General features: G+C 40.8%; 1 protein-coding gene across 1 annotated transcript; it reads right to left on the reverse strand.

Moving 5' to 3' along the window:
• Positions 1 to 270: 270 nt before the first annotated feature.
• On the reverse strand, positions 271 to 7,046 carry LOC307088492 (uncharacterized protein). The gene is made up of 10 exons (XM_079754393.1): positions 6,959 to 7,046; positions 6,573 to 6,719; positions 5,403 to 5,552; positions 5,162 to 5,230; positions 4,055 to 4,105; positions 3,450 to 3,592; positions 3,243 to 3,355; positions 3,001 to 3,158; positions 2,120 to 2,428; positions 271 to 1,485 (listed from the first exon to the last, which is right to left on the reverse strand). Exons 2-10 carry the CDS (start codon positions 6,661 to 6,663, stop codon positions 938 to 940), a joined length of 1,632 nt encoding a protein of 543 aa, XP_079610519.1. The 5' UTR covers positions 6,664 to 6,719; positions 6,959 to 7,046; the 3' UTR covers positions 271 to 937.
• Positions 7,047 to 14,318: the final 7,272 nt, after the last annotated feature.

Here is a 14,318-nt window from a genome sequence, read left to right on the forward strand (position 1 = left end):
TCCTCCAATCCAAAACTGTTTATGTCTGAAAATGTACAAATATTGTAGTATAAAAAACATGTGATTTACCATCAATAGGTATTTAATATACATGTCAACTATATTAAATCTTAATAAAACCTGCTTGGCTAATCCTATGGAAGATCTTAAAAGTCTCTTCCTTTCATGGTTTATCGTGATCAACTTTTCAGAAGCCCCATGAAATGTAGCATTTGGAGTATAGTTAAGTACATGTTTGTGGTTTCTTTCTACAACCGACACTGAGGCACCAACACCCCCAACCAAAACCCAGGGAGGAGGTCCGAGAATAATATCGAAAAAACATTTGTTGTTTCTGATTAATCTATCATCATTCTTAAGGCACTTATGTAAGCATTATTTACTAATAAAACAAGATTTTTTTTATTACAATTATGCTTCATTAACAAATACAATAGAGAAATAGTCCCTTACATGGACACAAACACGAGGACTAAAACAATAGAAGACTTTACAAATCAACAGGTGTGCACGTTTCTTTAATAACTGAACATGTTCTGTGGCCGTTTGGTTCCCAACAGAACACAAAAAATCGAGATTCAGCTTAAAGTAATTTACAACAGACCTCTTGGTTCTTATGAATAAAATCTAAAATAAATCAGGTGTAAATCAGGATTATGACAAAAATGATATCAGAGCCCTTAAGACCAAAACTGGGGATGTCGGAAACATTTACCATATCAATGGGTATTTCATCTATCAATGGAAGATCTTAAAAGTCTTTATGGTTTATCATGCTATACTTTCCAGAAGAGAGAGAGAGAGGGAAAGAGATCATCAGTCCTCTCAGGCCTTCAAAGCCTCCTCATCAAAAGCCTCTCATCCTCTAACTAGTGTGTGTGTGTGCGTGTGTGCGTGCGTGCGCGCCCGGCCATCCACCCGTCTGTCTGTTTTCTTTCTACAACCGACACAAAGATGCTGAAGCACCCCCCGCTAACACAAACGCAGGGAGGAGGTCCTCCTGGGTGAAGGAGGCCTGGAAGGTGTGGATGTGTGTGTCTGAGGACCCTCCTCCACCTGGGGACACTCTGTAGAAGGACAGAGAGCCAGCAGGCCGGTCCAGATACACTCCTACTCTGGTAGAGCCAGAGGGTGGGGGGAGACCTATGAATCCCTCTATATTGTTGTACCAGGCATAGTAACCATGATCATAACAATCAAGACTCCAGGACTTGTTGTTCGCTCCAAGCAGGCTGTCATAACCCCCTCCTCTCCTTGTGATTCCTCTGTAAGTCACTCCTATAAAAACATCTCCTTTCCTCTCTACCTCCCAGTAACAGTGGCCAGTCAGAGCCTCTCTACCCAACACCTGAGCCTGGGAGTCAAATCTCTCTGGGTGATCCGGATACGAATGGTCCCTTCCATCCCGCTTCACCTTCCTGTTGTCCTCAGACAGAGAGAGTTCTCTGTTGGCCGTGTTCGGGTCCAGTATGAGTTCACAGGCATCTGACGGGAGAACAAGACATGATTAGATGCTGAACCATTCTTCATCGTGATCATCATCATCACTAGTACTGCTCTCCTGCATTTTTCTTCTTTTTATTCTCTTTCAGACTCTTTTTTTTTGTTGCTTTTGACTTTTCAAACATTAACATAGAAAGACAAAACAAATAGCATATGATAGGTACTATAGTGGAATCATGTGCTGTCGATTTTCTAAGCAATAGTACACATTGTGTTTAAGATAATTAAAGTTAATTAGGAATCCCATGTGTGTGTGAGTGGCTGTCCCAATGAAAACATTGAAAAGAGGACGGTAGTAGCTAAACGTCAATGGACTTAAAAAGCACCTCTTTTACGTCACAACCTCCACAAAAACTAGGGAACCGTTCACAAAATTCGTGGTTTGGTTTTTGGTTCGCTACATTTTGGGTGAAGCAGGGCATGACACAAGTGACTATAAAAAAAGTACACAAACACACACACACACATATATATACACACATACATTTATAAATATATTAACGTTATGAATACATCAACAACAATGTTATGAATATATCAACAACGATGCTATGACTATATCAACAACGTTATTAACAACAAACAACAAACATCTCTCCTTGGATCCAGAACTTACCAAAGACAAGCAGCTCAGCGGTGTGATTGGCCGTGCCAGCGCTGTTGCTCGCCATGCAGCAGACCGTGTTCACGCCATACCCCACCCCTCTGACGAAGAGGAAGCCCCTCTCCACCCAGGCCTCTGATTGGTCGTCTGTGCCGTCCCTCTCCAGGGGCCTGCCATTGTGGAGCCACTCTACTGTGGGCTCCGGCGTGCCGCCGGCGTGGCAGGTATAGCGGGCCGTTTGGCCCACGGGCAACACGTGGGTAGAGGAGTGGAACTCTGTGATGCTGGGGGCCTCCTCCTCCTCCGTGGGCATCACTGAACCTGAAGAAAGCAGGAGGAGAGGAGTGAACGTTTACAACACGGATCTAGAGATGCAGCGTCAGACACTCCCTTCACGCCCTCCTAATACATGTCCACAGTAGACCACAATGGAAACCTGAATTTAATAGCCCACAGTAGAAACATGGCCGTAGTAGACCACAATGTAAATGGCTTTAGTAGACCACAATAGAGACATGGCTTTAGTAGACCACAATAGAGACATGGCTTTAGTAGACCGTAATAGAAACATGACCTCAGTAGACCACAATAGAACCCTTACCTTAGTAGACCTAAACACAACCAACCACCTTTCAACTCTTAAAGAGTATATTTACTGTATCTATGGCACAGAGAACCGAAAGGAGGAACCGTTCTCCACTCATGAACACAAACAAAGTCTATGGACCCTCTTTGTTCCGCTCAGCCTCCAGATGATCCAGGCGTAGGACCTTCTCACAGATCCAGTGGTGCAGTCTGTCAACTCTTAAAGAGTATATTTACTGTATCTATGGCACAGAGAACCGAAAGGAGGAACCGTTCTCCACTCATGAACACAAACAAAGTCTACGGACCCTCTTTGTTCCGCTCAGCCTCCAGATGATCCAGGCGTAGGACCTTCTCACAGATCCAGTGGTGCAGTCTGTCACACGGTTCTTCGGACCAGCCGTCCTCCCCTGCTATGACACAGTCTCTTGCTCCGCCGTCATCGCGTGGTTTACCGTGTCTCCAACTGAGAACCACGAGGAGGAGACAGAGGAGGTCACTCTGTCACTCTCAGAGAAGAGATGCTGCTGAATAGAGTCTTCAGCCTTACCTTGAGGTCATGGGGGTACCATCCACCCACTTGAAGGTCCCCTCTGTCTCTCGATCACTCAGTCCAAGCCAGGAAGGACCCTTCATTCGGCTGACATACCTGAAAACCTGTTCCTAAGGGTAAAAGCATCTGTTGTCACTCACTCACACCCAAACACACACTGACACACACAATGTCTCTCACATACACACACACACACACACACACCTGTTCTTCTCTGCTGTTGATGACCACCAGGTCTGCCTTTCTCTGCAGACAGTCTTCTCTACTGGCCGTCCAGCTCTTCTTAGTAGTAGAAATAAGGTAGACACTCTGTTCGTGAAACATCCAGCCATGAAGGGTCAATTCATCTGTTGAATGTAAAAGAAAATCCTTAACAAACACAGAACCGCTTTTCTTACTGTCTTCGTTACGGACACACAACCCTGAGACCTGACCTTAACAGACCACAAAAGAGGCATGACCTTAATAGACGACAATAGAAACCTGACCTTAGTAGACCGCGATAGAAATCGGTCTATCTTTTTGGAAGTGCCTTAGAATTGTAAACCCAGCTTAATGGAGCTCAGAGCAAAGAGCTATTGAAGAGGAGACTAACAACACCTGCAGTACCACCGTGCTGCCAGAAGACATCCTTTATTTATTTTATTTGGTTGTAATTTAACACCGTCTATGCTCTATTAGCCTGACAATATAAAATGTGAAGTTATAATAAAGAGGGGACGTTCAAATATAAATCACAAAAGCAGAGGGTGTTTTTGAAAAAATAAATAATGACGCGTTTGATTTAATAACTTTGATAAAACCCTCACCGAGTTCACCCAGTAAGTGCTCTCTCCCCTCCCTCCAGGGTGACGGTGAGTCTAGGACAGGACAGAGGAATGCAGAAGATATGAGCTCCAAAACAGAACGACTGTCTCTAAACATCACAGGACCCGAGGCCAACTAAACAAAAAGTCCATCCCCCCTGAAAGAAAACATGTTATTATTATTAATATTCATACCAATTAAAATAAAAATAATTATAATTATCGGTAACAATTCATAATAAGGTGCCATAATAAATAGAAAACTAGTCATTACCTAACCCTTTGTTAATATTTGTTGTTACTAAAACATCTATTTGGCACAAGTTAATAGTTTTTTCATCATTATTTAAATATTAGTTGTTTGCATAACCCTAACCCAAGAATGCCAATTAGCCACCTGACGTGAGATGTTTTTTAAAAAACCTGGCCAAGACAGGCAGAAGTAGCCTACAGTCACACACAGCTTACACACAAAACATTAGAAAAATAAAACAACTAAAACAGTCGGGGGGGGATATCAATATAGCAAGACATTGCGGGATGCTCAATGAGGTGGGTAATATTTAAAAATAAATATTTTTTAGTTTTGCAAAAAAGTGTATTCATAACGTCTCCGCTGGGAGAGTGTGTCGACGGCGGAGCTGTTATCTCAATCTTGCCGTTGTCTTCCAACATCTGCGTCCGCGTGTGTGCAGTGTGTGTGTGTGCGTGCGCGTGTGTGTGTGTGTGCGGTGTCCTGCGCTGCCTTCGTCTTGAAACTTCTGCGTCACCGCGCGCGTGCGTTTGTGTTTGTATGCGTGTGTGTGCGGTGTGTATGTATGCGGTGTGTATTTGGGTGCGTGCGTGCGCTGTACGTGTGCGTTTGCGCGTGCTGTGTGTGTGTGTGTGTGTGTGTGTGTGAGCTGCAGGTTGCTTGGCCAATGCGCACTGACTAAGTGTGCTGAGTAACTTGTCCGACAGGCCTGATATTATATAGTAGCAAGATCATTCATATTATTAACACTAATTCTAACGAAACCAATATTTATCATTATCATTGCTGTTATTACAATCAATAATATGATATAACTGTATTGTAATTATATTCAGGATGATATGATTTAGACTCACTGAAGCACAGCGAGGTGAGAATACTCAGCAGTCCGATGCTCACAATGACAGAGATGTGAAACCATAGAGCTGTTCAGGAGTAGGACACACACACACACACACACACACACACACACACGGTCACTTTGGCTAAAAGTTTTCTAAACATAAATCTTAAATGTATTTCGAGGAAAACATACTTTTTGTATCATTTTTTTGGACTGGGTTATTTCTTTTAAATTCTCTAAAAAGGGGCACCTACCAAATCTCCTCTTCCTGGTCTCCTCCCGGTCCAAAGACGTGTCCTCAGGTTCCTCAGAGAGTCCAGGGTCTGGTTCAGAGATGGTGACCATGGTTACTCTCTGACGGCTTCCAAGGCTTCGGAACTTAACCTTCTTCTTTGCTCTATCAGCTGAAAAAACGACGTCACATGTTTTAATTCTGACCAATTATCAGCTTGCAGTCTGATACCATCAGTGTCAGGAAATGTTTTTCTTCTACTCTTATCAGATGCCTTCATCTGTCACACAGACTCACGGACGCACTCATGCACACACACACACGACACACAGAGTAATGTACACACAGATATATTCATACTGCGTGGCTGTCATTCACAGTCCAGACTCCCTACGGTCTGCAGAATCCCCCCCGTCTTGAAGAAACACCTGAAGACCTCTACTGAGAACACCTCAGTAAGTGATGACTGGTACTGTGGCTCTCGTGTTGAGTTTAGAACACACTTAAGCAGAGCAAGTACTGGTCTCTAGCATGCATGTTATTATTCCCTCATTATTGACATCTACGCACACATAGTTATACAGTAATACACACAGAAATACATACGTACACACACAGTAATCGAGGGGGGACAACATGTGGCCTGCGTGTCACCAGGGTCTTTCACATTGGCCCACGCAGAAAATATGTTTTTTTTATAAGTTTTGTGTGAGTTTTATAATTTGAGATATGTTCATATTAATGACAAACTTTATATAATTATGTTAAATTCATAAGTACACCTGATATCACTTCAGTTAAATGAGCAGGCATTATTAAAACACAAAATTGTTGATTCAATAAACCATTGTCACTCTAAAAATTAAACTTGTGTTCTGCTCCCTAAAGTTACTCTGCACTCTGTTCCACGTATTTAACCAACATATACCATGAAACACACAACTACTTGAGATGCCTATTAATAGTCCGTAACTCATGGGCGTAATCACACTTCAAGTAAGGTTAATGTGAACTTTTTGTCTCGAACACACGTCGTTATTTAGGAGAATAAATCTGTCTACGGTGGCTAGTTCATCAGGTTGGTCCCTTTGGCTAAAAACGTTTTCTAAAAGTATATTTTAAACGCATTCAGATGAAAATACATTTTTTTTGCTGGATTACTTATTTTAGATCCTCTCAAAAGGGCACCTACCAAATCTTCTCTTCCTGGTCTCCCTCCGGTCCAAAGACGTGTCCTCAGGTTCCTCAGAGAGTCCAGGGTCCGGTTCAGAGATGGTAACCATGGTTCCTCCCTGACAGCTTCCAATCCTTCTGCTCTCAGGAGTCAGCTCTGCTATATCTGCAGGAAAAAACACGTCACATGTTTTAATTCTGACCAAGCGTGCAATCTGATATCAAGTGTCACGAAATGTTTTTCTTCAACTCTCATCAGATGTCTTCATTTAACACAAAGAATCGCGGACGCATGCAAACACAAACACACACACAAGATTATCTTTTTATTTAATATAAAGATACAACATATTGAGGTAAAATATAGCAGATAGCGTAGTCACTACGCTATCTGCTATATTTTACCTCAGTATGTTCTGTCAATGCGCATCTCTCAGAGTGACGTAAGAAGCCACCAGACAGCGATTAAAAAAAGAAAGTCAAGTTCATTAAAAAAGTAACTTAATAATTAAAAGTCTAAACTGCGGAAAATAGAAACATATCAAAAGGTTCCTTTTGAAAGACGCCTTGGAATATTACCCAACCAGCGGACCCTAGTTGACGACAAAAACAACACAATTGACGGCAGCTCAGTTGCCGCCCTTAACAAGTAGGGTCTATCTGCATCCGGAGCCACTTGCCAAACACGCCCATTGCTCTGCCAAACACGCCCATAGCTTGTGCGCGTGCGTAACGCTACAGAACTAATATGGCCGCCGCTGATATTCAGTGGAAATTAACAATGGAGGTAAGAACAATTTCACCTGACTGTAAATTAGACCTTTCTTTTTAGGCTTTCTCAAGATCGTGAGGAGACATTCACTGAGGTTATGTTAAGAAACATTGTGAACAAACAACTAACATTGGTTCAGTTAGCTTAAGTGCTAACAATCAACTAAATTTGGTTTAGTCACCAGCAGGGGCGAGGCTAGCCCATTTTTAGGGGTGCTGAAGCACCCCTAAAAAGGGGCTCAGCACCCCTAAAACTTGGGAGTAAGAAATGTTATTCTAAAAATTATATTTGTTCGTCTTTGAAATTGTTAAATAATGTCCAAAACATAAAATCTTTTGAGTTAGTTGAACCAATGTTAAAATTATGAAGTTATTTTTCAATAGAAATATTTTTTGTTTTTGTGTGAAAAAAGGGTGGGTGGTGTGGCAGTGGGGCTCATTGAGTGCTCAGCACCTCTAAAGCTCTGACCCTAGAATCGCCCCTGGTCACCAGCAATTAAAATTTTCGAACTGTTAGAAATCACGCTGATCTAGCCCATGGACTTTTAAAGAAAACCTAGATTTTTTAGTTAATTTTCCTAAAGACTACATTACCCGTTTACCTTAGCGGTGTTTTCTTTTTTGCCTCCCGCACTTTTATTCATTCAAATTCAGTTGACATCAGCCGTGGAAATGAATGACACGTATTAATAATATGAACAATGGATTTAAGAATAAGAATCCTAACAAGGGGGACACTTAATACACACTACTATGTATAGTATGCTGAGCTATTATGAAATAAGGCACATAAACACCATAGGCCATCTGAAAAAATCAGAAGGTACTGCAGTCAAGTCTGTAGAGGCAGTCTCTATTGTTGCGTTCTTGAAGAAAGTAGTCTAATCCGGATCGGTTGTAACTCACTTTATTTGTTGAAGTATTTCGGTATGGTAACTATTAAGCAAAAGGAGGGGAATTGTATGGACACGCGTGTGAGCGACAAACAGCAGGCCTCTGTACCTAACTCCCTAGTATGGACTGCCGGATGTTTCTGATTTCGTTGGCTCCAGGCCCTGTTTTAATACCGAGTAGGCGTGTCCTATGTGTCGTATTGGCTCCGCCCTCCTCACCTGTCTAAAGGTGCTGCCATCTGTGGCTGGAATAGTTATTGCAGCTTATATGTCGGGTCCTGCACCCCTTGTGGCTATGTATAGTAATTACAGCTTATGTGTTCGATCCTACTTCCTAGTGGCTATGTATGGTAATTACGGCTTATGTGTTCATCCTACTTCCTAGTGGCTATGTATGGTAATTACGGCTTATGTGTTCGATCCTACTTCCTAGTGGCTATGTATGGTAGCCCATGTGCTTAAAATACGTAACACTATACAGATTTATACCAGAAAATGTTGAATAAACAAACTTTGTAGTAAAATGTTGTCTTTTTCAAACTGCTATCAGGAAGTCTTTTTTGTTGATCTCTCTTGTTAGCGCCTTAGGAATTTTCCAATATCAAACTAACATATTAGTTATATAACTTCTCCTATAGACTAAAGATGGTGCACGCCCGGAGCTCACCAGATCGGACATGGATACTTTCCAGTGTCCGCTATGCCACAAGACGGGGGGGTACCCTGAGCACACTGCTCACATGCAGTCACACCAGCGCTCCGTTGTGTTACATATTTTAAACACATAAGCTGTAATTACTATACATAGCCACAGGGGGTAGAACACATAAGCTGTAATTACTATACATAGCCACAAGGGGCAGGACACATAAGCTGCAATAACTATTTCAGCCATAGAGGGCAGCACCTTTAGAAAGGTGAGAATAGCGAAACCGGTGCGTTTTATAGGCCACGCATACTCAGTATAAAAGCAAGAATTGAAGCCCGAGGAATTTGAGAAACATCCGGCAAGCCATAGAGAGAGATAGGTAGAGAGGATTGCTGTTTGTCGCTCCGCACGTGCGTAATACAATTCCCCTCCTTCTGCTTCGTAGTTACCATACCGAAATACTTAAGTAAATAAAGTGAGTTCAAAGCGATCCTGATTAGACTACTTTCCTTGAAGAAGAACGCAACAGTTGTGAAGTATTGTGGTAAGTCCATCTATATGATAACATTTGTAAAATTTACATTTTGAATGGTCCCTGTCCCCATAAGGTGTAGTGCATATTAAACATCCATGTGTGTGTATTTATATCCATCCTGTTTCATCACACATTCACCATGTAAAAGTTCAGGTTATAGACATGATTATTATGTTCTAGGACAAGGTTGTATCATCCGGTATATGAATATTTATTGCGCTCTAACAAACTCAAAAATATATATTGGTATTTGGTATGTTTCTATGAAAACCTTTTATTCACCTTTTCTGTCTTTTTTTTTTTTAGGATACCACCATAGCAACCATGAGAGTCACGTGATGTGGACACAGGCCCATTGAAAAGAAAAGGCCAAAAAAACGCAGGCATGTCAAATGTATAGAGCTGTTGTTGTAGAACACTGGTGTAAGACTGGGTTTAAGGGACGTGGGTTTCAAAATCGGATAAATCGGATTGTTGTTTTGACGAATCCATAACTAGAGAGTGCACTGTGCAGCCCGCCCCCCACCTTTTAGAAAAGAAATCTCCCCATTGAAATGTAATTGGTTTAATATTTAATTAATTAAATATTAAAATATATATTATGTATATATAAACATAAAATGATGTAGTTATAATATTATGAGTAGACCATAGCTTTTATTCAATTATCGTTATAGCAAGATGTGTATCTGACCATTGAAAACTCACTTCCATCAATGTGGAAGTGGATTAACCAAGTTCAGTGTGCTTCCAGACAATATTAAAATATTTATACCATAAAAACTAGGCTGTACGTACAGCATATCATACATTTGTTTATAGGCCAAATTCGGTTTAAATGTCAGCCTCTGGCCCACAACTAGATCGCATCCCTACCAACCTGACGTCGTTGAAACATGCTAGCGAGACAATAAAATCATCCTAATAACTATCAAACTAAAGACCAGACACATTCACTGACTGAAGATTATGCAAGTAAAAAGTATATTTTCTCGCTAGAAATGTTACTAGAAACATGTTTAATGGTGAATCTGTCTCAAAATATTGCGTTTCCCATTCAGATGATAAATATTAATATAGGCTACGTTATCATTTCACCAAATGCTGGGAGAACGTCTCGCCCCCTGTTGGTGCTATTCCTCCATTCATTTAGATGGGCGGAAGAAAGCGTGTACTCTTCACACTTTGGACAGGCAAAGCGTGACACTGAGCACGCCTTGCGAGGTGGACCAACGTATCTACTTCACGCTTTGGCGTGATACCGGGTTGCAATAGGAGCCATAATAATGTGCAGACGTAATGGAAGCATAAAAAGTGCAGTCTGAGAGATATCCTATATCCATCTCTATCTCTTGTCTTTGTATTGCAACTCTTAAAAGCCCTAACTTTAGTTATTTCATGATTTTGTTTTATATGTATGTAAAGGATTATTGTGTGTGTGTGTGTGTGTGTGTTTGTGTGTGTGTGTGTGTGTGTGTGTGTGTGTGTGGTCTAAAAGCACAGAACACCGTTTCAGTGCTTCGTTTATTTTCAAGAGGGAATTATTCTGTTACTGCAATGTTCTCCTTTTTTCTTGAAAGAAAAGCCATGTTACACTTTCATAAAATTCATGAATTTAATAATTTCTATGTTGACACTGTTTGTATGCTTTCAACTGTTTGTTCGTCTGAATTCTGCCTTCTCCATTCGCAAACAACATGAACAATTATTACTATTGTAAAATGATGCATTTTTACTGGAAAAAGTGACTTTTATGCCTGGACAAGTGAAAGGTAAATGTACTTGTCCGAGGGTAAAGGCCTCAAAAAAAGTTCATGTTGACACACACACACACACGCACACGCACACGCACACGCACACGCACACACACACACACATACACACCTTTGCTGTTGTGCAAAATGTCATGGACACTTGAAGACCGACACTATTCTCAATTCAGTTCATACTCATTTTATTTAAAGTAAAATATTTACAAGCCAGGGCAACATGTTTGTGTTCGGCTGTATGGCTCTGTATGGGGAAACTGGAATAGATCTCACCGAACCAGATAATCTGCACCAGATCTATTCAACAAGCTATTTTGTTTTGCAAGAGAATATCATCAAACTATCATCATTACCCTTTATAAAAAGGCTCATATAGTTATAGGAACGAAGGATAATAAATAATGAAGATGTTGAGAACTCTTTTATTAAACCTTCATTAACCTTTATTATAAGGCTTATATAGTTATGAAGAAACGTATTTATCTTCTGATCTTCATTTCTTCCTTTGCACCGCTGCCTCTCCAGATACGTAGAGCTACAGGATGCTACACCCTGAGTCTTGTTATCTGTGGTCTGTGAAAAACCCTAACTTTAGTTATTTCATGATTTGGTTTTATATGTATTTAAAGGATTATTGTGTGTGTGTGTGTGTGTATGTGTGTGTGTGTTTGTGTGTGGTCTAAAAGCACAACACGGTTTCAGTGCTTTGTTTATTTTCCAGAGGGAATTATTCTTCTACTGCAATGTTCTCCTTATTTGTTGATAGAAAAGCTATGTTACACTTTCATAAAATTCATGAATTTAATCATTTCTATGTTGACACTGTTTGGATGCTTTCAACTGTTTGTTCGTCTGAATTCTGCCTTCTCCATTCGCAAACAACATGAACAATTATTACTATTGTAAAATGATGCATTTTTACTGGGAAAAGTGACTTTTATGCCTGGACAAGTGAAAGGTAAATGTACTTTTCCGAGGGTAAAGGCCTCAAAAAAAGTTAATGTTGCCACACACACTCTCACACACACACACACACACACACACACACACACACATACACACACACACGCACACACACACAGATGCACACACGCACACACACCTTTGCTGTTGTGCAAGCTGTGATAGACACAATTCTCAATTCAGTCGATACTAATTTTATTTAGAGTAAAGTTTTTTCAGGCCAGGGCAACATGTTTGTGTTCGGCTGTATGGCTCTGTAACGGGAAACTGGAATAGATCTCACCGAACCAGATAATCTTAACCAGAACTATTCAACAAGCTATTTTGTTTTGCAAGAGAATATCATCAAACTATCATCATTACCCTTTATAAAAAGGCTCATATAGTTATAGGAACGAAGGATAATAAATAATGAAGCTGTTGAGAACTCTTTTATTAAACCTTCATTAACCTTTATTATAAGGCTTATATAGTAAAAGTTATGAAGAAACGTATTTATCTTCTGATCTTCATTTCCTCCTTTGCACCGCTGCGTCTCCAGATACGTAGAGCTACAGGATGCTACACCCTGAGTCTTGTTATCTGTGGTCTGTGTGTGTGTGTGTGTGTGTGTGTGTGTGTGTGTGTGTGTGTGTGTGTGTGTGTGTGTGTGTGTGTGTGTGTGTGTGTGTACTTGTTTTTGCTACTTGGTGGGGACTTGAACCTGATTGCACACCAAACCCGTTGGAACCTCGGGTGCAGTGAGGACCTGAGTCCAGGTCCCCAGAGGCACAAGAATTGCAGATGATAGAAAACACTATTTAACATGCTTGGCAATGTACCCTTCAAAATCCCTATAGGTCCTGGTCGGGTTTCACCGGATTTAAAGTGTGTGTGTGTATCTGTGTGTGTAAGTATTTTTGCGAGTGCACCCTTAGTGGTCAGTGCTAGAATTACTTTGTGAACTGTGTTCACTTGACATATCAGGTCCCCACCACGCCCACCCCTAAACCGCCTCCACGAGATCATCGAAGGCCTGATGAACTTACTGGAAGTTTTAAGAACTGTGTGTGCACCTGACATACCAGGTCCTCACCACATGCAAATTTAAATTACACTATTCACCATGTTTCTCACTGAATTTATTATTAGGGTGCCAAGCAAAAAGTGCGAAGGCAACCTATTGTAATTGTTAGTTTTATTAGGGTGCTAAGCACAAAGTGCAAAGGCAATTTATTGTAATTGTTAGTTTTATTAGGGGTCCAGATGTGAAGCTGCTTGGTCCCTTATTGTTTCTGTTTTTTTTCCCCTCAAATTCTGTAAAAGTCATACTGCAGCCTATACCGTAAGTCTAAAACTCTTGAAATGTTCAGGTCTTGTTCCCAATAACCCCCTCTACCCATAAACCCACATTAGTGGTACTGCACCCAAGGGTGGCGCTATTGTAAAAAATCATGAATTAGGCTTATTGCCCCTTACCAGATTGACCTGGACTCAAAATTCTTTCATCGTATTAATCTCTAAAATCAGGTGAATCTTTTTCACCCTGGTCTTCTGCTCTAAAAGTGTTTTTTCCCACAATTTCATAGAAAAGCCAAACGTCCACAGTCTCAACCCATTTTGCCTATATTACCATTTTGTTATTGTATACAGCTATCATTAGGTAGATACCATTAACAGTGCAAATTTTCAGATCTGTACTCTTTTAAGAAAGTCCTTAATTCTCTTGTGAAATGTGTGCTTGGAGTTTTCTTGATGTTGTGTGCTTATCAATCGACATTTTCACCATGTGAATGAGGCTTCATGCAGTTCAGGAATGTCTGGCTCAACGGGGTAATGCCATGTACTGGTGGTCCTTAGGTTGAGAGTTTTAATCCTGATTAGAGCATTATGAACAAGCTGAACATGACATTCTGTCATTGACACTCATTTAAGAAACACAACATTGAACAGCATCTGAAATTCAACAGGCAATCAACATTCCGGCTCATTAGTTCCCAAGAATCGGACTGCCAAGACACACCACATAACGCCAAAAGACAAGGTTAACTTAAACCAAACATCATCAAACTTGGTGGAGTCAAAGGCACATGGGTAAAGATGAACCCCTCCAAATTGGGCTACAGAAAGCGGAAAAACAATTAACAGAAAATTCAACCGCTCAAAAAATGTATTTAAAGAAGCATAGGTCAAGGTTAACCAGGCC

Source organism: Pollachius pollachius (genome assembly GCF_949987615.1).
Source record: "Pollachius pollachius genome assembly, chromosome: 17".
Lineage (NCBI taxonomy): Eukaryota > Metazoa > Chordata > Actinopteri > Gadiformes > Gadidae > Pollachius > Pollachius pollachius.

What these genes read in the sequence shown, in the direction of transcription:
- LOC307088492 (XM_079754393.1), bottom strand. Translation starts at nt 6,663, where the DNA reads ATGGTTACCATCTCTGAACCGGACCCTGGACTCTCTGAGGAACCTGAG. An exon ending in TCAACAGCAGAGAAGAACAG is followed by an intron (nt 3,356 to 3,449) that starts GTGTGTGTGTGT and finishes TTTTACCCTTAG; the next exon opens with GAACAGGTTTTCAGGTATGT. An exon ending in GGCTGAGCGGAACAAAGAGG is followed by an intron (nt 2,429 to 3,000) that starts GTCCGTAGACTT and finishes TGCTTTCTTCAG; the next exon opens with GTTCAGTGATGCCCACGGAG.